The 25,536-nt window shown below is 36.5% G+C and overlaps 1 protein-coding gene across 1 annotated transcript; it reads left to right on the top strand.

Moving 5' to 3' along the window:
- The first annotated feature begins 4,963 nt into the window (after positions 1 to 4,963).
- LOC125856075 (uncharacterized) lies at positions 4,964 to 5,473 on the top strand. Its single transcript, XM_049535659.1, has 2 exons — positions 4,964 to 5,124; positions 5,218 to 5,473. Exons 1-2 carry the CDS (start codon positions 4,964 to 4,966, stop codon positions 5,471 to 5,473), a joined length of 417 nt encoding a protein of 138 aa, XP_049391616.1.
- Positions 5,474 to 25,536: the final 20,063 nt, after the last annotated feature.

Genomic DNA, 25,536 nt, shown 5'->3' with positions numbered 1-25,536 from the left:
GGTCTACCATTTCATGATCATTAGGACATTAAGTCAAGATACATTCATTATTCAAGAAAAGGATGCCTAAGCCTACCAAGTCAAGATATCACATTCAACATAGCTTTCATTTATGAATATAAGGGCACCTAAGCATACCAATTCAAGATATACAACATTACATTATAGAACCCTTCACATCCCATCATCAACATTCATGAGTGTTAATAAAGAGATAACATTCAATCCTAACACAATTAGCTTCTAAACAAGATCATCATTCTATCATTGAAATCACATGCAAAATTGGTAACACCACGTATCCTAGATAGACGAAAATGCAGATTTTGAGAAGTTGCAGTGCACACCCATAGTAGCCATCCAAGGACCGTAGGACAGACCACGGCCCGTGCTGATGGTCTGTGGTTCACCACTGCAACCCCTTCCCAAACCCAGCTCAGAAAATCAACTAAGTCTCGATCCACGGACATACCCATGGTCCGTAGGTCAGACCACGGTACGTGGTCTAAGTCAGTGGATCGAGGCCCCCTTTACCTAGCCTCTGATGCAAACGACGGCCGACAAGCACATACCGTCATTCGATTCATGGCCCGTAGGTCCCGTCCGTCGATCACTCCGACAGCAGTTAAGTTAGGGGTCTTTTGGTCTTTTCCTATTTTGTTGACCCCTAAGCTACGTCATTTAGACCCTAAATTATGAGGTTTTAGTCAGTTTAAGCCTAGAAACATAACTAGAACTTACCTAAGTCAAATCATTAATCAAAACTTAGAAAATTTGAACGCTAAGAGGATAAAGAAGTCAAGAACCCTAGTTCAAGAATGCAACAAGTTTTCTTCAGTTCCAGCCCAAAAATCAAAGGATTTCTCCGTGAACTTCGTCACCAGGTATGTGGGATTTCACTAGTGGGTTGCTTTCACCCATTAGGTCCCTAGTTTTCAGTCAGTTTCTTGATTCTCTTATTATGACTAGACCTAGGGTTTCTGGAATGTTAGAATTATTGGATTCTTAGCTCCTAGAATGATCCAAATCAGATTAGTATATTAATATTTAGTTTATTGCATGAATTTCACAACCCTAGCTATGTAATTCTTTAGTTCTTGAATTATACATGCTAGGTCAGATATTTAAGTATTCAGTCATACATGCCTCAGTTTATGAATGCATCATTATCAGATTAATTGTTGCATTCTGATTTTGCATGTTCAGTTCGAGCTATCTAGTAACTTACAGAAATTCAGTCATAATGTGTTAATTACTTAATCCATTGGGAGTAGCATAATACCGAGTTGGACTAGGGTTCATCGTACCAAAATAGTCCCAGAACTACTAGCCACATAGGTTGTAAGTCCACTCTGTGGGCATCATTTTAGTGATCACGCCAACATGCCTCTATACCTCTGGCAGGGTATATTGGGTCCTCTCGATGGGGCGTATATATCGGACTCCACATTTAGCTCATGTAGTTTTATTATCGGTTATTAGTAGCTCCCACAGTTCAGTCATATTCTATTGCATTGACCTCATTTACAATTCAGTCAGTATTCAGTCTTAGCATGTTATAAATTTGGTCATTGCATCTAGTTAGTTCAGTATTCAACATCTATTCATTTAATTTTACGACTTACTAATTATTTAATGTTTTTTAAAGTCAATATGTATTAGATATAAATTGTGGTATAGATATACTTCTATATTTATTATGAATTAGTGACTCAACTAAGTATAATTAGAAGTATTAATGAATAATAGATCATAAAAGGTAGAATAGATTAAGTTCGGGTAAAATAATAATTCCCGAAATACATAAATAAAATAAAACATGATTAATAATTTGTGAAATTTTGTTAAATTGAATGGAGTCAAATGGCGAAAATCTATAATTAGACCAAATCGGTATAATTATTGTCCCAACATATCACGTTCGAGTAAAATTACATGAATTCTCAAAATATTTAATCTGCGATAAGCTTGAGTGACTGCATGAAGTTTTTATATTCAATATATTAGTTAATCAAAAGTAATTCGATAAAATCATCTATTTATTTAGCTTATATTTGAATCAAATGGGCAATATCATGTGAAGTTAAATAGAGTTAAATGATGAACAACTCTAATTAAATATAATCACTAATTTACTGAAATAATTTTGAAATTTCTAAGCAGGCTTGTAATATTGAATCGAATTGAACGAATAACAACTCTAAGAGGGTATTTGATTGGCTTAAAAGTTGGTCAAACCTATTTTTAAGTTAGTTTTTGAATTCTAGAAGTGTTTGGCAACTATAAAAAATAACTTAAAATAAGTCAAACATGACTTACAATAAGTTAGGAAGTGTTTGGCAAGGTAAAAGAATGACTTAAAATAAGTCAAAACCCCAAAAGTAGGTCTCCCCCTACTTTTTATTTTTTGACTTAAAAGTCATTTCAGTTTGACTTTTTATTTTTAACTTACAAGCTATTTTTTTAAGTCAATCCAAATAGGCTCTAATTACACTAGATTAGTATTGATACAACAAAAAATATTAGCTACACTAGATATAATCACCAAACTTATTTTGTTTTAATTAATTTATTGTGGCCAAAAGGTAAACTTTTAAATTCATAGTTTAAATTTTATAAATAGAAATACATTGTGGTAAAAATTACTTAAAATAAGTTAAAAATCAAAAGTAGGATTCTCCTTACTTTTTATTTTTTGACTTAAAAGTCATTAAAGTTTGATTTTAAAAAGTTGCTTTTNTTGTGGCCAAAAGGTAAACTTTTAAATTCATAGTTTAAATTTTATAAATAGAAATACATTGTGGTAAAAATTACTTAAAATAAGTTAAAAATCAAAAGTAGGATTCTCCTTACTTTTTATTTTTTGACTTTAAAGTCATTAAAGTTTGATTTTTAAAAGTTGCTTTTTAAAAGCTATTTTTTAAGCATATCCAAACGGGCTCCAACTATCGATGGAAGTAGTAGTGGGCATAGAAATTATGGGAGAAGAAAAATGAGGAACGATTTATGAGACATAGTAGGTGAAGGAACATCAGATGTAAACACTATGTTATAAGGTGTATATATCATAAGTTGTATATCTTGAATACTGTGTATATTTCTTAACATCTTAAATATATGCATATATATTTTTGAGTATCTTTATTTTCTATATAAACTTATACAATATATTTTTTGTGAATATTTGACATATATTGTATGTATATCATGCATATATTTATGTTTTTTTTTTAAAATTGTAACACCTCAAATTCCAGAAATGGAAAAATAACAGTTTTCAGATTTTTCTGATGCCATCCGACGAAGGCCAACCATGGCCCATGGAATGAACCACGAACCGTAGGTCTGGTCCGTGGATTGGCCATCCAAAAGTGCAATCTTGTGGTCAATTGGAAAAAAATGTCACTTCATGGTGAAAGAGGGGATAGTCTGGGTCATCGGATTTCTGAGAAGGGTATTGAGGTTTATAGAGCTAAAGTTGAGGTAATAGAAAAGCTTTCACCACCTATCTCTGTTAAAGGTGTTAGAAGTTTTCTTGCAGGCTTTTATCAGAGGTTTATCAAGGATTTCTATAAAATTGCACACCCATTGTGCAAACTGCTTGAAAAGGAGTGTAGGTTTGATTTTGATGATGCTTGTTTGAGAGCATTTGGAGAGTTGAAAGCAAGGCTAGTTTCCTTACCTATCATTATTTCACCGGATTAAGGGTAATTGTTTGAAGTGATGTGTCATGCAAGTGGAGTGGCGCTTGGTGTGGTATTGGGAGAGAGGCGAGAGAATATTCTTCATCTGATTTACTCTACCAGCAAAGCTCTGAATGTGGCTCAAAAGAACTATACGATAACTGAAGAGGAACTCCTTACTGTTATTTTTGCATTAGAGAAATTTTGATCCTACTTTCTTGGTACTAAGATACTGACCATTCTACATTGAGGTATCTGATGGCTAAAAAGGATGCAAAACCCAGGTTGATTAGGTGGGTATTGTTTCTGCAAGAGTTTGATTTTGAGGGAAGGATAGAAAATCAAGTTGCCAATCATTTGTCTAGATTAAAGGGGAAAGCTATGCTCAAGTTAGGAGATGGGGCTGAAATTAATGATACATTCACAGACAAACACTTATTGGCTGCTTCTTATGAGCTTATTCCTTGGTTCACAGATTTTGCTAACTACTTGTCAAGTGATTTGGCTCCATCGATTTGTCATTCCACCAAAGGAAATAGTTTATGAATGATGTGAAGAAGTTCTTTTGGGATGAGCCTTACTTGTTTCGTATTTGTACTGTTGGGATTATCCTTCACTGTGTGCCCGAGGTTGAGAATACGAGTATAGTAGAGGTGTGTCATTCTTGGTCTATTGGTGGGCATCATAGTGGTATTCAGACTGCGCATAAAATCTTGCAGTGTGGGTATTACTTGCCTACCATCCACCAAGATGCTTATGATTTCGCCAAGTCTTGTGACTGTTGCAAAAGAGAAGGAGAAATTTCAAAGAAGCAAGAGGTACCTATGAATCCGATATTGGTGATTGAGGTATTTGATGTTTGGGGCCTTGACCTCATGGGTCCATTTGTGAGTTCACATGGAATGAAGTATATTATTGTTGCGGTTGATTTTGTGTCAAAATGGGTGGAAGCAAGTACGCTTTAAAACAATGAGGGTAAGAGTGTCACTGCATTCCTAAAAAAAAGTATCTTCTAAAGATTTGGTACACCTAGGGCTATTATCAGTGATGGAGATTCTCACTTTTGTAATTAGTTGTTCAAGGCATTCCTAGAGAAATATGGAGTTTGTCACAATGTAGCTACTCCTTAGCATTCGAAGTCTAGTGGGCAGGTTGAAGTGTCAAACAGAAAGATAAAGCAAATTCTTGCAAAGACTGTGTACGCCAACAGAACGGACTGGTCAAGAAGGCTTGATAATGCTCAATGGGCCTATTGCACCGCATTTAAGACTCCCATAGGTATGTCGCCCTACCAACTTGTATATGTGAAGTCATGCCATTTGCCAGTAGAGCTAGAGCATAAGGCCATGTGGGCGCTAAGGAAGTTGAATTTGGATTGGGGAGCTGCATCAGGTCAAAGAGTGAATGACATGAATGAGCTTGATGAGTTTCGCCTAAAAGCGTATGAAAGTTCTGCCTTGTACAAGGAGAAGATGAAGAAGTATCATGATCAAAATGTTGAAAAGCGAGAATTTGTGCTTTTATTCAATTCAAGGTTGCATTTTTTACCTAGTAAGTTCAAGTGCAAGTGGACTGGGCCATTCAGAGTCACTCAAATATTTCCACATGGAGCGGTCGAGCTTGAGAACAAAGAGGGAACAAGGATCAAAGTGAACGGGCAACGAATCAAGGTCTACATGGGGAAGTCGGAGAGTGTCCAAGAAGTGATAGACACCTACTATCTTGATAAAGTGATTGTTGTAACGTTATCAAAGACACTTAATCCGATTCTAAGCGTCAACGATCGTTAATCCGCATATAACCCAACTAAATGAGTTGGGGTCGAATCCCACAGGGAGCGGTACATGTTTGAGAGTCAATTGGAAAGTATGACGTGTTTAAATCAGCCATATGAATAAAAGTTATCGAATAAAAACACCATTCAAATCAAAGGTTGACAGGAATGTCAAATGGGGGATTTTGGTTTTGATTATCAACTACAAACAGCGGCAATCAATACGAAGTAACAATAATGAGATTGGTTCTTGGGATGTGATTCGATTATAGGCTAATATAGACAAATGGGTAATCGCAACTATTAGAAAATAGCTTGATATTAGTGAGTAAGCTAGACTATAGAGGAGAAAAACTTTCTCTCGAACAATTTACCCCCAATAAAGTTGATTTCTCTCTAACATCAACAAGCAAGCAAAATAAGAACAACCTAGACGTTAGTCCATTCACTCTATCGAGCTGAATGTGTTGGATTGAATTTAGGGTTCATTCTCTCGAGCTGAACCAAGGGCAACCCAGTACCCACTGACCATCAATCAATAAGTTTAGTTTTAAAACTTGTCTCTCGAGCAAGCCAAGAACACAAGGGTAGAACTGCATTTGCAACTACTCTTAATTTAAACCACAATTAATGATTGAACTCACTTCTAAATAACATTTAAACTAACAATTAGCCATACCCATAAACTAAATCAGCCCATAATAACATAATCACACCCCAGAATTGGGGTTTTAGCTAAACATCATAAAAAGGTAAAAACTATTACCAAATTGATTATCCATCAAATGGGTAAGAGTAGATTCATCCTTACAATGCTCCAATTCAAATAATCTCAAAGACCCACTTCCAATTTATCAAAACTGAAAAACTTCAATTCTGCAATGCTTAGGAAAAACTAGAGAAAACTTGTCTCAATCTAATGATATCAGCTACAATTCAAATATTACGATATTAGATCCTAAACTAAATGTTCAAAAATGTATTTATAGTCATTAAAAATATGTTGCGTAGAGCCACTGGGCGAAGTAAGTCGAGCTCGCAGAACCACTCGGTGAGACTCCCATTGTTCACCTTAAACGCCTTTGTACCTTGACATTCAACATCATTAAGGTCTGTAACTTTGGGCAATCTAGCACTGCATCGCGGAACTACTTGGCGATTCGTCGACTGCTCCTTTCCATCACCAACTTAATTTCTTCCCTCAGGGCTTGGCACACTAGAACTTTAAGTGGTCAAATAGCCATTCGGTGACTCGCCATGTGGACTTGGCAATCACCAGGCTTGCATATTTTCATTCTTTCAACTCGGTTTGTTTCTTTTTCCAAATTAGTGTCCTTTCTTTGTTCCTCAAACCATATATCTAGAAATCAAGGGTTTTACATCAGTTATTGGCACAAAATAAACATTTGAGGATACTAAATCTTTACAAATAAAGCCCTAAATGAGACTAAATCTAGGACTCATCAACACCCCAAACTTAAACTTTTATTGGTCCTCAAGTAAAACTCAAGTTCAGCAGTTCAAAAAAGATGTCTCAAACAGTGCTACACAAAACTCAATCATGAATGCACACGACAAGACCTAACTTACTTTTGCAAGGATCAATTGTGCACTAAAAGATTCAAGTTGTGACTCACCATCATCAAATATTCTCAAGTTCACAATACTTGCTTCAAATGCAAGTCTATGCTTAACAAAGGTACTCAAATGCCCTCTCACAAGAATGATTCCATATTCACACACAATTTCTGAACAAATTATAGTCCTGGAATGACATATAACTCTCACACTGACAAAGATGAAAACATGAATGACTTTGATGTTTGCATATTAAAGACACAAGCACAGAAAATCTATTGCAGACAGGCTCGCTGATCCAGTTGGTGAGTCGTCGAACCTCTTTGGCGAGCCAGATCAGACTCATTGAAGGGATTGCCTTAAAAATTAAGGCAAGTCGGCGATGTGAAGGTCCTTTCGGTGAACCACTAACTACTTTCGGCGAGCAAGGATTTGTCCGCTGAAAGTTACAGTGCAACAAGAGTTTCAAGGGTGCAGGCAAAGGGAGATTAAGCAGACTTTCGGCGGATCACCGAGTGCTTTTGGCGAGCTCAAGCTTCCTCGCCGAAACTCATAGAATCCAACGATACAGATAGCATGAGATTAAAGGAGATATGGGGTCATTAGGCGAACCGCCGAGTGGTTCGGCGAGCTCGACCTAGCTCGTTAAACAGCCCAACGTGCCTATTTCCAACCTACCTTCTCGAATTCAACCCCGCAACCCCTGATAACAAAATCAAAGCATGCACTAATGAAATTCAAATAAGACTCGTACCCATCACCACGGGATACTCAATTTTTTCCCAATTTTCTCAAATTTAGTCATTTGACGATATTTGCTCTTAAGAGTGTTGTCACCCGCTCTATCATTGAAAATTTTTTGTCATTAAGAACAAACATGGTCAGACTTCACCCAATCAATCTAAATGACAGGCAAGCACAACTCAATGCAAAATCAATCATTTAAGAGCACAACAATTATGGGTATTTGACGATCAAAATAATAAGGGCAAGATTTGCAAATTAAAATAGGCATTTACGCATTCTAATTCTATTAGAGAGGCCCAGCACATAACAATACGATACAGTTATTGTAAATGAGTAAACAAATTTTGAATGTGAACTCGGGATTCGGAAACCAATCTTAAATGCCGATTAAAATGCAATTGAAAAGCTAGGTGGCAAAGAAATCTTAGTTATGAGCACCAATCAACAACTAAAATACTAATGGAGTATATATATATTGAAAATACTACTTGGTGTGAGTTTGTGAAGTTTAAAAGCGAGGGAAAGTGAAGAAGTTCAAATTCTTAGACCTTTGGCCATTATAAACCGTCCAGTTTGCGTCCATTTGGTGACGTTAGTCGCACTCACCCATCCATTCGGGGACATGCCAAGTGGGCACTTGTCCCGCCGTTTTTGATAGGATCATTAGTTTCTTGGTGGTCAAGATGGCGGTCTTGATCAAGGTCGCCAAACAAGTTGGCGACATACTGAACAACTTCTTGAGCTCGCCAAGTTTTAGAAGCTCTGAATTAAATTTGAGTTGAGCCAAATGGCTAGTCTAGTCGGGTACACCAACCTCTTTGGCGATACGCCGACTGGACCTTTTTCTGGCCAATCTACATTTTTTGAACACTTCCCGCATTTAAACATGCACCACTAATACACCATTAATTATAAAAGAAAACTAAAGCATTTAAAACCTTGGGTTGCCTCCCAAGAAGTGCCTTAGTTAACGTCGTGGAACAACGCGAGTCCTTACTCACTCTCCATTGGTGGGGTTGGTCCTAGTGTTACTAGGTAACCCCAATAGTTCATTTGAGTGAAGATCAGGCATTGCATAACTCATGAGTGTCCTGATCAGCTGGATCGATCTAGAATGGGATCCAATCATTTGATTCAACACTTTAATATTCTCCTTCATCTCTTCTAACATTCGATCTTGTTCAGTGATCTTTTGAAGAATGAGTTGGAGTGTGTCCTCGACACAATTGTTCTCCCTGTCTCTAGATTGTTTTCGCTCATGAGGGGGTATGTACCTCCCTTAGCACATGCACTGGTTTTCCACTTCTCATACTTTGGTGGCTCATTCAGCTGAGTTACCAGTGCTTTTAATTTGAAGTCCATCTCGAATTCTTAACTCGTCTCAGCCAAGTTGCTACCGTTTCCCTCAACCATGCTCAGGGTATTTGCCTATATCAACAACTTCAAAGCAAAACAAAACTAAAAAAAAGTTAGTAGACTATGATTACCAAAAGCAAAGTTCGACTTAATAAAAAAAATTCACGTAACACCACTCCCCAGCAGCGGCGCCATTTTGATATTTACGTAATCAAGACACAACTTCCAATGCAAGTGTCTACGATCGTACAGTACTATAGTAACCCAACCAAGGGTTGGGGTCGAGTCCCAAGGGAGTGGGTTTCTGAAAATTAGTGATTAGGCACGAAAATGCTAAAGCTAACAGTAGCTAAAGACTTTATTGACCGAAGACATGACAAATTAAAGGGTTTGACACGAGTGTCAGTTATCAATGGGGGGTTTTGGAAACAAGTAAAGAACAAATCAGCAAAAATGCAAAGAGTATTAATCAAGGAGATAAGATTCTTGGGATGTGATAGGAATATGGGATAAACTAAACTATTGGGTACATACTTTTGATAATAAATTCATTGAATATTTGTGGCTAGGCTAGACCATAGTGGGGGTCAATTCTCTCTTGAGCAACTTACCCCGAATCAAATGGGTTCCTCTCGAACACACACTTGCTGCATGAAGAACAACCTCCGCCTTAGCCCACTTATTCTTTCGAGCTGAGTGTGTGGGAGAACGACTAGGGTTCACTCTCTCGAGCTGAACCTTATGTCGACCCACTCCCACCAGCCATCAATTTAGTAGTCTTAGTTTTACAACATCTCTCTCGAGCAAGCCGAAAATACAAAGGTGAAATCGTATTTGCAACTACAATTTCATTAAGTTCCACCACAACTACTAAACAAAATCACATTTACACAACAAATAAACCATCAAAAAGCAAGACCCAACAGATAATCTAACCCATATTCACAAAATCACACCCCAAGAATTGGGTTTTAGAATAGACTCCCCAATAGGCGTAGAAACATAAAAGGGCTCACAAAGTTTCTCAACAAGAAAATCAAATTTCATCACAACATAAAGAGTCACAAAAGATAAACTCGCTCCTGGGTCTACCAAAGCATAAATATTAAGAGTAAAGACTTTGATCATACCACTGATAACATCTACAGAATGCTCTTGCTCTTGACAACTTATGTTAGCATATAAGTGGTTTGCTCCTCCGCCTACCGTTGAAGTAGCTCCTCTAGATGCATCTCTATTTGGTGGAGCAATTGATGAAGATTGGGCTCTATCCATCATGATTCCCATTACCTTGCCAGTTCTTAGGGCACTCTTTCATGAAGTGACCCTCTTCACCACAGTTGAAACAACCAGTGGAGCCATCGCAACACTTACCTGGGTGGTTCCTACATACTTAGCACATAAAAGAGCCTAGTTACCTCTTTATGCCACACTACCCTAAGACTGTGCAGGTCTAGATTCGACGTTCTACGAATTTTGACCATTATACTCATCTTTGTTTCTGGGTGTCAGTGCACTAGCAGATGATAGAACAGGTCCCTTGTGCTTTTGCTGAAAGGAAGAACGGTTCACATTACCCCTTTGTTGTCCGGACTCATTCCCTGTCTTCCCTTTCTTGTTTCTAAACTCCTCCTTATGACTTAGCTTCTCTTCCTCAACCTATTGCACATAAACCATCAACCTTGCTATTTCCATGTCCTCTATTAGCATAGCACCCTTGCACTCTTTTCTTGATAGACGGGACAACCCAGCAACAAATAGACTCATCCTGCTCCTCATATTAGCAACCATCTCCGGAGCATATCGGGAAAGTTGGGTGAACTTCAAGATGTACTCATGAACACTTAGTGAATCCTTCTTAAAAGTAAGGAATTCCCGTACCTTGGCTTCTCTCAGTTCATGGGGAAAGAAACACCCCAAGAACGCACTCTCGAACACAGCCCAACTCAAAATCAGTGCATCCTCAGCCCTACTCTTCTTCCACTGGTCAAACCAAGTCCTAGCAACACTCTTTAGTTGATATGCAACTAGTTCCACTCGCTCAGCATCGGAAAAGTTCATAACCTCAGACACCTTCTGCAGTTCCTCAACAAAGTTTTACGGATTCTGAATAATGCTTGAACTAGTGAAGCTTGGAGGATACATCCTCAAGAACTTGCGGATCCTAAAAGTATAAATTTCTTCCTATCGAGCCACTCTTTTTTGACCAACTTGGTTGGTCACCGCTTGACTTGGCATTCAGATTGCTTCTCGAAATTTAGCACTGGTGACCTCTCCTTGAGATTGCACTTCTAGTGTGTTTGTTACCCCTTGCTTCTCAACATTATGCCTAAAAGGACAACCTTGTACAGCTCTTCCCGGAGGCATGATCAACTGAAAGACACACGTAAGCACGAGTTAGAAGGAAACTGTATAGAGATAAACTCTATCACACGAAATGAATATGAAAGAAGTGAAGGAATTTCCTAAATGTTGCAGCCTCCTAATTATAGATGTGGTGCTCTTTAAACTGATAACTAGGACTCTACAGACACGGGTTCATAGACTCACTAGGGCTTTTTAACTCTGTGCTCTGATACGACGTTTGTCATGCCCCGAGCCTACACCCTGGGCGGGACTGGCACTTGAGAACCATTGATGGCCCCAAGCGAATCCTTGACCTGACTTAACTTATAGCGGAAGACTTAAATAGGAAGAAAATAGTCGCAAAGGAATATTACTTATGCAATAACGTAAAGAAATATTAGACTAGCCAAATTGGCAACTCAAGTCTCATAGCAAAAAATCTGAAATACAAGACTAAAGAACACAAAACTAACTATCTATGAAGCCTCTAAATACTAAGGTGAATGTCGAGACAAGACCCCCGATCATCATAACGACTGAAATACTAGAAGACAATGTAAAAGGAGTCCTAATGAATGCAAGGAGGCTCATCGACTGACTCTGAGTGCTCAACTGGATCAATGGGGAGCTGGATGTTGATCCTGGTTACCTGTATCTGCATTATTGAAAAGATGCAGGCCAAATGGCATCAGTACATTGAATGTATGAGCATGCGAGGGGAAAACTAAACATGACATAATCTTGCAAGGAATTTGAAAAGAACACTTACCTTAGCTTTTCTCAACTCATTAATACTCAACTCAAATGCGAAGTAAAAACAACAATAAAAGTGAATTTTATACAAAGCATTTAAAATAGTAAATGACAACTCAATGTATTTAAAAAATACACTAATAACTCAGTTTTCATATAAAGTAATATAATACTATGGGAGTTTCTCTAACTGACAACCATCACTATGAGCTAATGTGATGATACAACGTCTCTCCCACATTGCGAGAACTGTCCTATAATTTTTCATGATATAGAAATCCTCAACTAAGTGGATCCACTAGTTCATGCTAAAAACCACTAAGGAATCATCTAAAAAGTATGACCCTTTCTACCCACGATGGCTACATGGTTTATGGAGACCTAAGTTATTATGAACTCGTCCCCACATCGGTGCTCAATACTACTCCCACTATATACTCAACTCATATGTTTAAAAAACAAAACTCTCTCTGTGATTTGAGGTAATTACTCAAAAACTAGCGTAAAAGCTCTTTTGGAAATTGGTGTTTCCTTTCTTGTTTAAATGTGAAAACATTTCAATTCTTGGGAATACTTAGTTCCCGTATAATCTTTTGAAGAAAATAAATATACTCTTACTTCTTACTCAACTCAAAACACATCCTTTAAAACAAAGTGAAACAATTTGTAAAAGACTTATGAAATGACTCTAAGAACTCTCTAGACTTGGCTCTTAACTTTCCTTGAATTTTAATTTATGGATTGAAGGATTGTGATTTGTGATAGGAAAGATCTCATGATGTTTAAGAGTGTTTTTAGATAGTTAAACATGAAAAAAGATTAAGAAATCACTGTGTGGAAGCAAGTCCAGTTGCGGACCTAGTACCCAGATTTGCCCGACTTATTCCTTCTTCATTTTCTAGCCCCAATTCGCCTAAATTCGATTCTTTTTTCCTCAATTCCTCTTTAGATTCAGATACGCAACATATGTACACAATAATCTAAATAAAAAAAACTCTAACAATCGACCTTAAACTCTCCAGAACTCCTCAATCTAATCCCAAATTCAAGAACAAAAGCAATTCAAGAATACAACTCAAGAACATCAAAGTCTCAAACTTTTAGGACGAAAATCATACTGAAATAAACATGTTTGGTGTGTTTGAATGAACCCAATGCTATGTGAACTCACATACCTCTTTAGGGATCAACCCTTGGTGAAATGACTTCGATTCCGCAAGAAAACTCCAAGAACACTTGACTTTTCTCCTCTCGAGTTCATTCTCCAAGAACTCTAGCATAATTTGGTAAAGCGTAAAATAATATAATTCTGTTTAGACCCCTAAGTAATTACCAAAAATGAATTAAGCTGATTGGGTAGTGAAAACACCACAATACCCCTTAAAAATCCGGTTTTGACTTTTCTTATTTATTCAGACCAACTTCAAATGGGCATTTTTCCCTCATATGAACTTGAAATCGTGCAAACTCGGCGGCGTTGGAAAAATATTTCAAAGATATTTCCTACAGTATCTTGTAGCACACCTAACTTATCTTGAGCTAGAAGTTATGGTCATTTGAAGTTGCCCAAAACTCAAACTTAACTTAATTTAACCAATTTTCCAGATTTTTCATTCTTTCCAAAAATGACTCTTTCTAATTCTAGCTCTTTCTAGTTCTTTCATATAGCGAGGTATTACAATTCATACCAATTTTTCATGAAACATCAAATTTGTTTATTTTCATAATAAAATAAATTACATATTACAATAAGTAAATATATTTATAGTGTGAAATTTCTTTACACTAATATGTATATGACATAAACGTATTTAAATATATAGTTTGTACTCCATTTTTCATAAGTAATTTTCAACTATAAATAAATTATCTCTTATAATTTTCATGTCATTTCATTATGAAAATTAACCTATGACATATCTCTATAAATCAAAATTGTTCTGATCTCCTTAAAATACATTACATAATTTACTTTTATTTATATATACTATATTAAGTATGGAAGATTATTCCATTTTTTTAAATTGAGAATATTTAAAATATGTAGAATTTATGTAAAATAAGATTCAAAGGTTTATTATTTTATCACCTGTTGATGTCATTTAATTAAAAGGAGTCATAAAAAACATTACTAAGCTACTATTATCTCTATCACGTAAATTTTGTAATGCTTTTTTATTCTCTTCATACATTGTTTCAACATGGATAGTACATTGTTTCATCCTGGATGTAAATTCCCTTGAAGATCTCTTTGTTGGTAAACGTTTTATTGATTTTGTCCAAGAAAAAACCCAAATAGTCCCTTATTTTTGGATTAGGACTCAAAGTCATCCTTGATTTTTCATATGAAGCAGTAATACATATGTTTGATAATATAAATAACTATTCTACATAATAAAAGCTTGCTAATACATAGAGTTTTTAAATGCATTATGAAAAATATACCAATGTTTTTAGTTATTTGAATTAATGTATGTGTTATACGTAATATTAAAATGAATATGAGAGATATATTTTAAAATTTTAGTTATGGAAACTTAAAAAATTGATAAGTTTTATTTAATTTAGTTTGAAATCGAAAAAAGAAATTATTATAAAATGCAATTCATTCTATATCGTGTTATAAAATATTCATGATTAATTTTTTAAAAATCAACATATATAATATAATTAAAATACATAAATACTCAAGGTAATCTTTAAAATTTCCTAACATTTAAAAAATTACAAAAATCTCCTTTTTGAATGATCTCTATCCTCTCTTGGATACATCTCTATTCCCTCTCCAATACATATCCATCCTCTCGAATACATCCCTATCCCCCTTAATTCATCCCTTTCCCCTCTCTAACACATCCCTCCCATTAAATAATGTATTGTTTGCAATGTATCGAACAACCAAAGAATGTATCCGAGAGCAATAAAAATCAGAGATTTTTGTAGTTGGAGAAATTTTTGGAATAAGATGTAATTAACCCGCAAACGTAAGGAATTTTTGTAAGTTAAACTATAATTTAATATTATTGTCATGACCCGAAGTCTACACCCTGGACGTGGCCGGCACTCAAGAACCATTGCTGGTCCCCAAGCAAACTCTCATCCTGGCTGACTACAAGCAGAAGACTAACTTAAGCATGCAAAAGCTTAAAACTGAATAAAATTCAATAAACTCAACTTTTCATAACTTTAACTCAAATGAACAACTTAGAATAAAAATAATATATTCGACTCGCCATAAAATAGGCAACTTAAAACATTTAATAAAATAAATGAATAATACAGACTTCTCAACTATATTGACTATCTATGAAGCCTCTAACTGATAAAGATGGAAGTCAGGACAAGACCCACTACATCCTGACTAAACTCAAAAGTAAATGAAATCCTCCGGATACAAGGAGGCTCACCATACCTAACTCAAACTCCCAGATATATCAACAAATCTCCTATTCTCGAATACCTGTATCTGCATCATGAAAAAATGCAGGACAATGGCTCAGTACGTGGAATGTACGGGCATGTAAGGGGAATTCTAAAACATAAACATAAGCTTGAAACTTGATAAAAATGAAACATACTTACCTCTTCTCAAACTTACTCGACTCAAGGAATACTCAAGGATACTCAAAACTACTCAAACTTACTCAACTCAGAGATATGATATTCAACTCTAGGTACTCAACTCAATATAAAGCAACAATACACATGCAATATATGAAAAGCTTTATAAAACAGTAAAAACAACTTAGTTCGTTAAAGAAAATGCAATAACAAACCCAACTTTACTTATATAATAAAGTAATATAGTTTCTGTTGGAGTTTCTCTAACTGACAACCACCACTATGAGCCTAAGTGGTGATACAACGTCTTACCTACGCTGCCAGAACTGTCATATACTTTGTCGTCATATAGAACACTTAACTTTGTGGATCCACTAGCTTATGCTAAAAGCATTTTAAGGAGTCAACTAAAAAGTATGATCCTTTACTACCCATGATGACTACATGGTTTATGTAGACGTGAGTTATCTGAACTCAAGATCATCCCCATATTGGTGCTCAATACTACTTCCAAAATATACTTTAGCTCATATGTTTGTAAAAACAAAAATCTTTCTTTGGTTTGAGAGAATTACTCAAAAACGTAGCTTAAAATCTCTCTTGGAATCTCTGTTTCCTTTCTTGCTCAAATGTAAAAACATTTTAACTTAGGAATACTTAGTTCTCATATAATCTTTGAAGAATGAACCTTACTCTTACTCTTTACTGAACTTCAAAGCTTAAGTCTTAAAGAAAGTTTAAACATTTGTAAAAGACTTATTAAGATATAGTTCACACCGAATTATAGACTTGAACGACTCAATGCAAGGTTTTCAATAACCATAGATAGAACTCAAAAACTTGGTCAAGAACTTCAATAATACTACTAATTTCAAGAATTCTCAACTGAGAAGGTTCATGCGGAATTATGAGCATGAACTACTCAACTCAAGGACTCAAATCTACTTCTCATCTCAAGATTGATCGACTAATAATGTTCATGCGAAATTATGGGAATGAAAAACTCAACTCATAGACTTATGGGTAATAGATAATAGTCCCATGATTAGGATTATAATCTCGGAAGGGTTAGGAACTCGATACTCAAGACTTAGAACTTGAAGATACTACTCATTTTAAAGATACTAAACTGATGGAGTTCATCCAGAAGTTATATGCATGAACGACTTTACTCAAGGGTCAAAGTATTAATAAGGAACTCAGCTATACGACTCTTCTCATTGCCATACTTACTAACTCAAATCGATGGTGGATCTCAAAGGATTCACTATTGAACTGAAAGACTTTCTTGTACTCTACTCTTAACTCTCTCTTGAATGTGAATTATTAATTCAAGAGTTATGGTTCATAATATGAAAGATCTAGGTGATAGTGTATACTCATGAATACATTCTCTTCACTCTCATGCTCACTTACTCGAGTCTTGAAACAAGTTATTAGAAGTTGTAGAAAAATCCTCAAAGGACTCAAAGGGACTTTCTCAAAAAAATGTTTGAGAGAACTCTCAAGACTTGACTCTCAACTCTACCTTGAAAATGTGATTTGTGAATTCAAGGTTGTGATTTGTGATAGGAATGATCTCGTGATGTTTAGGAGTGTTTTTAGATAGTTAAACATGAAAAACGATCAAGAAATCACTATCTAGAGGCAAGTCCGTGACGCGGAGATGAATTAAAATATTTGGTCGCGAATTAACTTTTGAGGCAGAGAGGTCCGTGACCTCTCTGCGATGCGAAGACAAACTTTATGAAATGGGGAAGTAGGTCTGTGACGCAGGGCAAGGTGCCAGATTCACCCGACTTTTTCCTTTTTCATTTTCTAACCCCAATTCACCTAAACTTGATTATTTTTCTCAATTCCTCTTTAGATTTAGATACCCAACACATGAACACAAGAACCTACTGCTAAACAACTGTAAAATCAACATGATTTCATCAAGGAACTCAATAATCTCATCTAAACTCAAGAATTAAACTCAATTTCAAGAACATCATACTTTCAACTTTCTAGAACAAACTTAACGCTAAAATGATTGGCGTATTGGCTCCTAAGGGTTTTTAGGCCTAAAATACCCTTAAAGAAATAATTAAACTAGCTGGGAGTCGGAATAATTTTCCACCAGGCAGTGAGGTCCGTATTGGCTCTGTAACGTGGAGCCATCGCGGAGCTGCTGCCAAGTTTAAGCGTTGTTAGTAAATTAGTCGTAATTTTTTACTCAGAGCTCGGAATTTAGCAAACTCAGTGGCGTTGGAATGATGACTCGAAGAGAAATAATTTTCTATCTTGCAGCTCACCTAACTCATCTCGTTCTAGGAGTTATGGTCACTTGAAGTTAACCCAAAACTTAAGAAAAACTTAGGAATGACTTGAATGAATTCTCTTTGGTTCTTCTTGGAACTTAAGGTGCTACATCTAATGACCTTAATACTCGGGAAATTTTAAATTCTTTACAAAAATCTCACTCACTACGACGAACGGTTTGAGTCTTAGATAAAAAAATTTCTAGGGTGTTACAGTTATAATATAGGGCCCATAAACAGGCCTTTGAATATCTAGTATCTAGTATATATCTAAAAGAGAACCTTATGGCCGTCTACGTAGCGCCACCACAAACCAAGAAGTCCTTTTATTTTAATATATTTCCAAAGGTGCCCTACCCCTCTATGTCACCACCCAGGGGTACCCCTAGATGTAACATAGAATACAAGACCCCGAGAGGCATCATATAAGCTACTTAAATTTTATAGTCAAAATAGTAAAAAATTGATAAAATTTGAATCATTTTCAACAATACCAAAGTTTTATAAAACGAAGTGGAAGTCTAATACACTTGTCCCAAAAACCATCTAATATAGTAGAATCTTGGGACACAACCCATACAACAATGTTCAAAACTAAAATGAAAAGAACATAAGAGAAATGGTGGCAAAATCCCCGAATGCTATGTGGACTCACTAATCTTCAACCTTGCCTCTACTATAGATCATAGCCACGGGGATGAGAGTCGTGAACGCCGGACCCTACGTTTGGATAAGAAATGTAGGCAAGAGTATGCGTTAGTACAAAAATCTACTAAATATGATAACTTGCATAAACATAATCATAAACATAAGAGTTAGACAACATAAGTCATAAGAATAATCAATGCACATAAAGGATCATCTCAACATATAAGGAGTACTTCTTTAGGTAACCTCAATTCATACATAATTAAGACATGGGTAATCCGCCACTAGTCTCACTAATCATGGAAGGAAAACTCAAGAAATCACCCAAGCTCATCACCTATCATAACATATCCTAGCTTGAGTTTTAAAGAATGGGGAATCGCCTCTTGCCTCACTATAAAGGAACATGGGTAATCGCCTCTAGCCCTTTTTATCATTGGGATCATGGGTAGTCGCCTCTACTCCCTCGTCAAACATATTTTAGGATCATGGGTACTCGCCTCTAGTCCAACATCATGTGACATGGGTATTCACCTTATGTCTTTCTATAAAGGATCATGGGTACTCACCTCTTGTCCAATTCACATTATAGGAATGTGGGTAGTCGGCTAGTCGCCTCTTGTTCAACTTCAAGGAATAAGGGTAATCGCCTCTTATTCTATTCTAAGGAATGAGGGTAATCGCCTCATATCCTTCTTATTTAAAGGTCATGGGTAATCGCCTCTAGCCTCATCAATTTCATAGTCTTTAACTTAGATTCATTTTAGGTGAGAAATAATTTCAACCTAGAATCATTCGCTATGAGAAAGCCTTCCACATTCATACATAAGCAAATCAAGTGGGGAACTATCCCTTCCATAACAATTACACCAATAATCAACAATTCATAACATATGATTCACTCTCAAAGCAATACATATCATAATCATCATATATGCTTCACCTTCAAGGCAATTCATATCATAATCATCACATATGCTTTAATCTCAAAGCAATTCATAATGTACCTTATTTATCCTATAAGAGTACACCTCAATTCACAAAATCTCCTTTCATAGATTAAAACCCATTTACATCAATTTCAACTTAGAAACATGGGTTGAACATGGGTACATGGAAATTCATTATGAAAAGAATAGAATGCTCTCAGTTCATGCATAATAATCATAATCAACTCAATTGGATCAAAATTGATAGACTCACAACTTAGAAGAAAACCCTAACTCAAATTGGGGAATTTCTATTTTTCAATTGGGAAACTTAGGGGCTCCATTGATGCAAGGATTCCATAGATGAATAAAGTTATCATACATTGTTGTGAAAGCCCACAACAATGGATAATGGAGACTTGACCTTGAGTCCTAGCTTAAACCCTTCTTCTTCTTTAAGTTTATAGAGAGAGATATATTTTGGAGAAGAAGAACTTTGGTTTTCCTTTGGGTCTTTAGAAATATGACTTGAATGAGTGAGTTTTGGGGTTAAAATCACTTATATAGGGGTCCTAGGCTTGGGTAAAACAACAAAGCTTTGTTATAAAGAAATCTGGAAAAGACCCAGAAGTCCCTAAAATAAAAACTGTTGACCCACCTTCACGAAGCTCTTCACGAGTCGTGGTGCCAGCCGTGGTCCTTGACCAGTGGCTTGGCTTTTAACCCGTCAAACCCTTCACCCAGTACGGCCACCTCTACGAGTAGTCAAGGCTTTCACGAGCCATCAAGCTGCTCGTGATAGGAGGTTGTCTTTTGGGTAGCTAGTTCCTCCCTTCATGATCATCACCACGACCCATGGTCCCCACCATGAGTCGTCTTGGTGGTCGTGGGAGGTGAGCTCCACTTGGCCACTCACTGTGAGGGTTCCACGAGCCGTGGTACCCTTCCGGCTCATGAGGGGCTCCATGAACGGTGCCTTGGCTTCGTAGAGGGCTAGTAACCTCACACATGGCTCAATTCTTATCCCACTAGGTTCGAGGTGTTACACTCTAGAATAGGAACACACACATCAAACGCCACTTCAACCGAAGCGCTCTGGCGTTCTTTCACTTGACAATTATTATGTCACCTCATGAATGATGCATGTTTTTAAAACTGACGCCACTTTCTTTTAAATTGAACTCCCTGATTATTCTTCGTCTCCACACTACGCTCTATAATCACTACATCTCCCTGCTCTTGCCTCCTTCTGCAAACTTACATAATTATTTGTATGGAAAGTAAAACAGTCCAACCCAGCACACTACATATCCCTGCACAATCCAGCTACATTGATCTTTACCTACACTATGTATTTTTATTGATTTTGACCTTTTGCTTGCTTCCTCCGCTTCACATAGTATGTCGTTACTGACTCCCCACATTCGTTCTCCTTAGTTGTTGCTTAAACTTTTAACCTTTAACTTACAACGTAATCTTGGTACTTTGTGCATTTACTTTATCCCCGATTCATTCGCCTTTGTTACTATCACAACCCAAAAATGAATGTGACAGCACTCATCTTATCCCACCAACACGAGTCAGCCTAAAACCCAATATCACAAACTATGCGGAAGTAAGACATATTTAAAACTCAAAATATCATGTGCGAATAACTACGTCAACTTAATAAAACCTCCAAAACCTGGTTCTCATGTGTAGAAGCCTTTAATGTGTTATAACAAAATTGAAAGAAAATACAAGTCTCAAATGATATTGTTTCTAGAATAGAACTAGATCATAAATAAGGAGCAAGAAGGTCCACTGAGATGACAAGAAGCTAACTCACAAACCTCCACAAGAAGCCTTGGACAAGAAAAGAAAGTATCACAAATGTCCGGGCAAGTAACCTACAAAAATGTAGAAGCAAGGGGTAAGTATCGAACCACACGTACTCAACAAGTAAACTTCGAAACACAAGCTAAAGGAATAGAATACAGGTACTCCTTACCACCCCAACCGAACCTCCACAACTACAACCTGCATAAAACCAGTCCAACCTAACTGTTCACAACTTACATAGCACACAACTCAACAATAAAACTTTATCAATTACATATCCTCAACAACAAACTCAATATTCATCAATAACAAGTTCCACAAAATGGCACTCACAAGATCAGCAATATAAAAGATCAAGTTCACCAATGATAAAGATGTGCACCACAATGAAATGCAATGTCAAGCATAGTGAATGCATGTCTGACCTAACAATACACACCCACTGTCTCTCTGTTCGGAACTCATGGGGACATATATGTCCATGCATCTTCCAGGCATGCGACACGACCCTCGATATATAGTATCTGTCACGGCACATGACACATCCCTCGATATATTGTATCTGTCATAGCGTCTGACAAGTCCCTCAAAATACAGTATATGTTGCGGTGTGTAACACATCCTTCAAAATGGTACATCCTCTTTACTTTCTTATTCCTTTTCAATTCACATAATACTTGTCACAACCCTGTCTCAAAAAAATGCAAATGACATGTTCACACAAATAATGACGAGGTGACAATATTCATAACATTGCACAATTCACAAAACAAAATCGTGATACAAAAGCAACAATGAATGAATAAGTCTTTCAAAACCATTTTCAACACATCACACACCAATAATTAATCACATTGCCTTTTATTACCCCTTTTTCATTGTTAGAATTATTCAGTATGGATAAGTCAACCCATAACCAAGTCCCACTACTCCCCAACACATACCACAAGGAAATACACTATTCTATACACTTAACAAGAGTTTAGAAATCCACTTGCCTCAATCAATCAAGAATACACTCCAGGACTTCAGCCTTCGCCTTTCGTTGAACTTCAAACTCAAAGTAATCTATTCACAAAAATAATCATAATAAGATTTTGAAACTAACAACACCCATATTACTATAAGTCTAGCATAAACCCAAAACCTCACCCAAATCTAAAATCAAAGTTCCTATATCTTGAGGTCAATTAACATGTCAACTCTTTTAATTTTCTCCAAATTTCAAGCCTAGGGTTTAGTTCCAACTTCTCCAATATCATAAATATAATTGTTTTTATATAATATAATTTACCCATATTTATGTGACACCCGAGATTCAAAAAATAGCAAAGTATCAATTTTAAGAAGTTACAGGTTCCATCCGACGGAGGCCACCCAAGGCCCGTGGATGGGACCACAAACTGTAGGTGTGGTCCGTGTTTGGTCACCCCAACTTCAGGCAAAAGGTCCTTAACCATGGCCTGACCAACAGACCATCTGTAAGACCACCGGCCGTGGTCAAGGGTCTGTAGGTCAGGACCCCAGAATCCAACTTCTGACCATGGACGACAGTCGTGCGGTCCGTAGGTTGGCAGTTATTTTAGGGGAAGTTGAGTCTTTTCCTAATTATTGTATCCCTATGCTACGTCATTTTACCCTTCACTAAGACCCCTATATAAGTGATTCCAACACCCCAAATTAGTTCATTCAGTTCATTCTCTTCAAATTCACCAAAAAGAAGAACAAGTCTCCTCCCCAAAATATTTATCTTTCTAGAAAGCTTGAAGAAGGAGGATTCAACCAAGAGTTTCAAGTCAAGTCTCTATTCCTTCGTTAAAGATAAACATTTGGCTTTGAGGTATGATAGTTTTCATCCATGGATTCTTTCCATTCATGGAGTTTCCAAATTCTCCTATTTTCATAGTTAGAAATCCCCAATTGAGTTAGGGTTTTCTTCCATTATCATGGTTTCTCCTGATTATTAATTGAAATGATTGAATTATGATCTTTTATGCATGAATTGATGAATTACTATGATTATATGATGATTCCCCTATGAACCCATGTAATCCGCATATTTTCAAGTTATGATCAATGACATGGGATTTTGATTTTGAAGGAAGAGTTTTACGAAATCAAGCATGTATTGATAAAATTACATGAATTTATGTCCATATCTAACCCATTTTTTTTTTATAAATGTTGATGATTGAAAGTGGGTTGTGAACCTTGAAAGGTAAATTATGTTATTATGCATGTTCTTATAATATCTGTGCAAATGTTTTAAGGATTCTTTGAGAGTAAAGTATCAATGATGTTGTTGTTGTGTTGTTGAAAGGATTTTCTCATATACACATGAAGCATGATGTGAAAGGTTTGTCACATAATAAAGGGTTCTTAGGTTGAAAGGTCGACTCACCTAATTGAATCAAAGATTAAGAGTTATCTTAATGAAATCTAGTTTGGATTGGTTATTGAATGATACCTTTCCATGGATAATGACTTAGCTTGGATTGGCAATATGATGTACCCTTCCCTGGATAATAAGAACAAGTAAGAAATGACTATTCATTGGGATTTATGATTAGCACTGCGAGGATATTGAGATGGAAGCTCTCCCGTTAGTAGAGGTTGGGTTTCTAGAAGTGATGTCCTTATCCCTTACCTATGTGCCCCAATAGGATGATTATCTAGATAGACATAAGCTAGTGGATCCACCTTAGCTAGAAGTTCATGGTCCTTACCTTGGTAATTACAATAACCCTATTCGGTGTGGGAGACAATAGGGGATCAAGTTATAGCTCACATGATCTCTATGTCGGTTAAGGCTAATTCCTACAATATTAATGAACTAAGGTTACTTCAAGAAGTATCTCACATGTGTTCAAAGGTTTTAAAGATGTTAGCTTGCATTGACCATATTTTATGATTAATGTTTTCTAACCCTTTTATATCATGTTTTGGATTGGTCAATTGCATGTCATGAAATGTCCTCTTTTTGCATGATTTAAATGTGTTAAGTATAGCTATCATACTTGGTATATTGCTTTGTACTAACGCATACTCTCGCCTATATTTCCCCAAATGTAGGGTCCGACAGTCAGGTTTCTCAGTTTTGTGGCTAGTGGTTAATTGCGAGGTTCCCGATCTTTGGTGAGTCCTAACGCTTTGAGGTAGACTTTCATTGTTCTTAGTCTCTTTCCTATTTCAAGTTTTGGACATGATGTATGGGCTAGGACCAATTTCATTCTATTGTACTAGATTGCTAATGAGATGAGTGTTTTAGATTTCCGCTTTACTTATATATAACTTTGGACTTGAAATGTTGGTTTTACCTCTTTTCTTCTATTTCTTATGTTATGAATTCTAAGTGGCTTGTATGAGGTGTCTTGGGATCCTATACACCATGTTACATCTAGGGGGTACCCTTGGGTCGTGACAAACTTGGTAATCAGATTGCAAGGTTTAGAATGGTCCTAGGATGTCTCATAAGCCACGTCGAGTAGAGTCTATTTCATGAGTGTGAAGCGCACCACATTAATGAATGAGAGACTACAAGATTCTTAGGAAACTCCTCTTATTTAATTACTCAAAAGTCATACGATAGTGTGTAACTCTATAAGGTATCTCTCCTAATCCTTATTTGATGCTCTACAGGATATGGCTACTCGAAGAGCTTATGCTAGAAGCAATGTAAGGGAGAATGTGGAACAAAAATCTATTCCTCAAGCTTCTCAAGTTCTAGTCGATCCTTTGACCGAGCAAGTGACTAATGCAGAGCTTACAATTGCTTTTCAAGTGTTGGCCCAAGCCATGACAGCCCAAGCCAATAAGGAGGTTGATATTCTCGTGAACCTAAATGTGGGAACGACGACATCTAAAGTGAGGGACTTCACTAGGATGAATACTTCGGAGTTTCATGATTCTAAGGTTGTGGAAGATCCTCAAGAGTTCACTGATGAGGTCTATAAGGTGTTAATGATCATGGGTGTGACGCCAGTGGAAAAGGCGGAGTTGGCCGCTTATCAACTTTAGGGTGTGGCTCAAACATGGTACAA

Source organism: Solanum stenotomum, chromosome 2, assembly GCF_019186545.1.
Source record: "Solanum stenotomum isolate F172 chromosome 2, ASM1918654v1, whole genome shotgun sequence".
Classification (NCBI taxonomy): domain Eukaryota; kingdom Viridiplantae; phylum Streptophyta; class Magnoliopsida; order Solanales; family Solanaceae; genus Solanum; species Solanum stenotomum.
The sequence above is the reverse complement of the archived record's forward strand: the minus strand, read 5'-3'. Positions and strand labels throughout refer to the sequence as shown.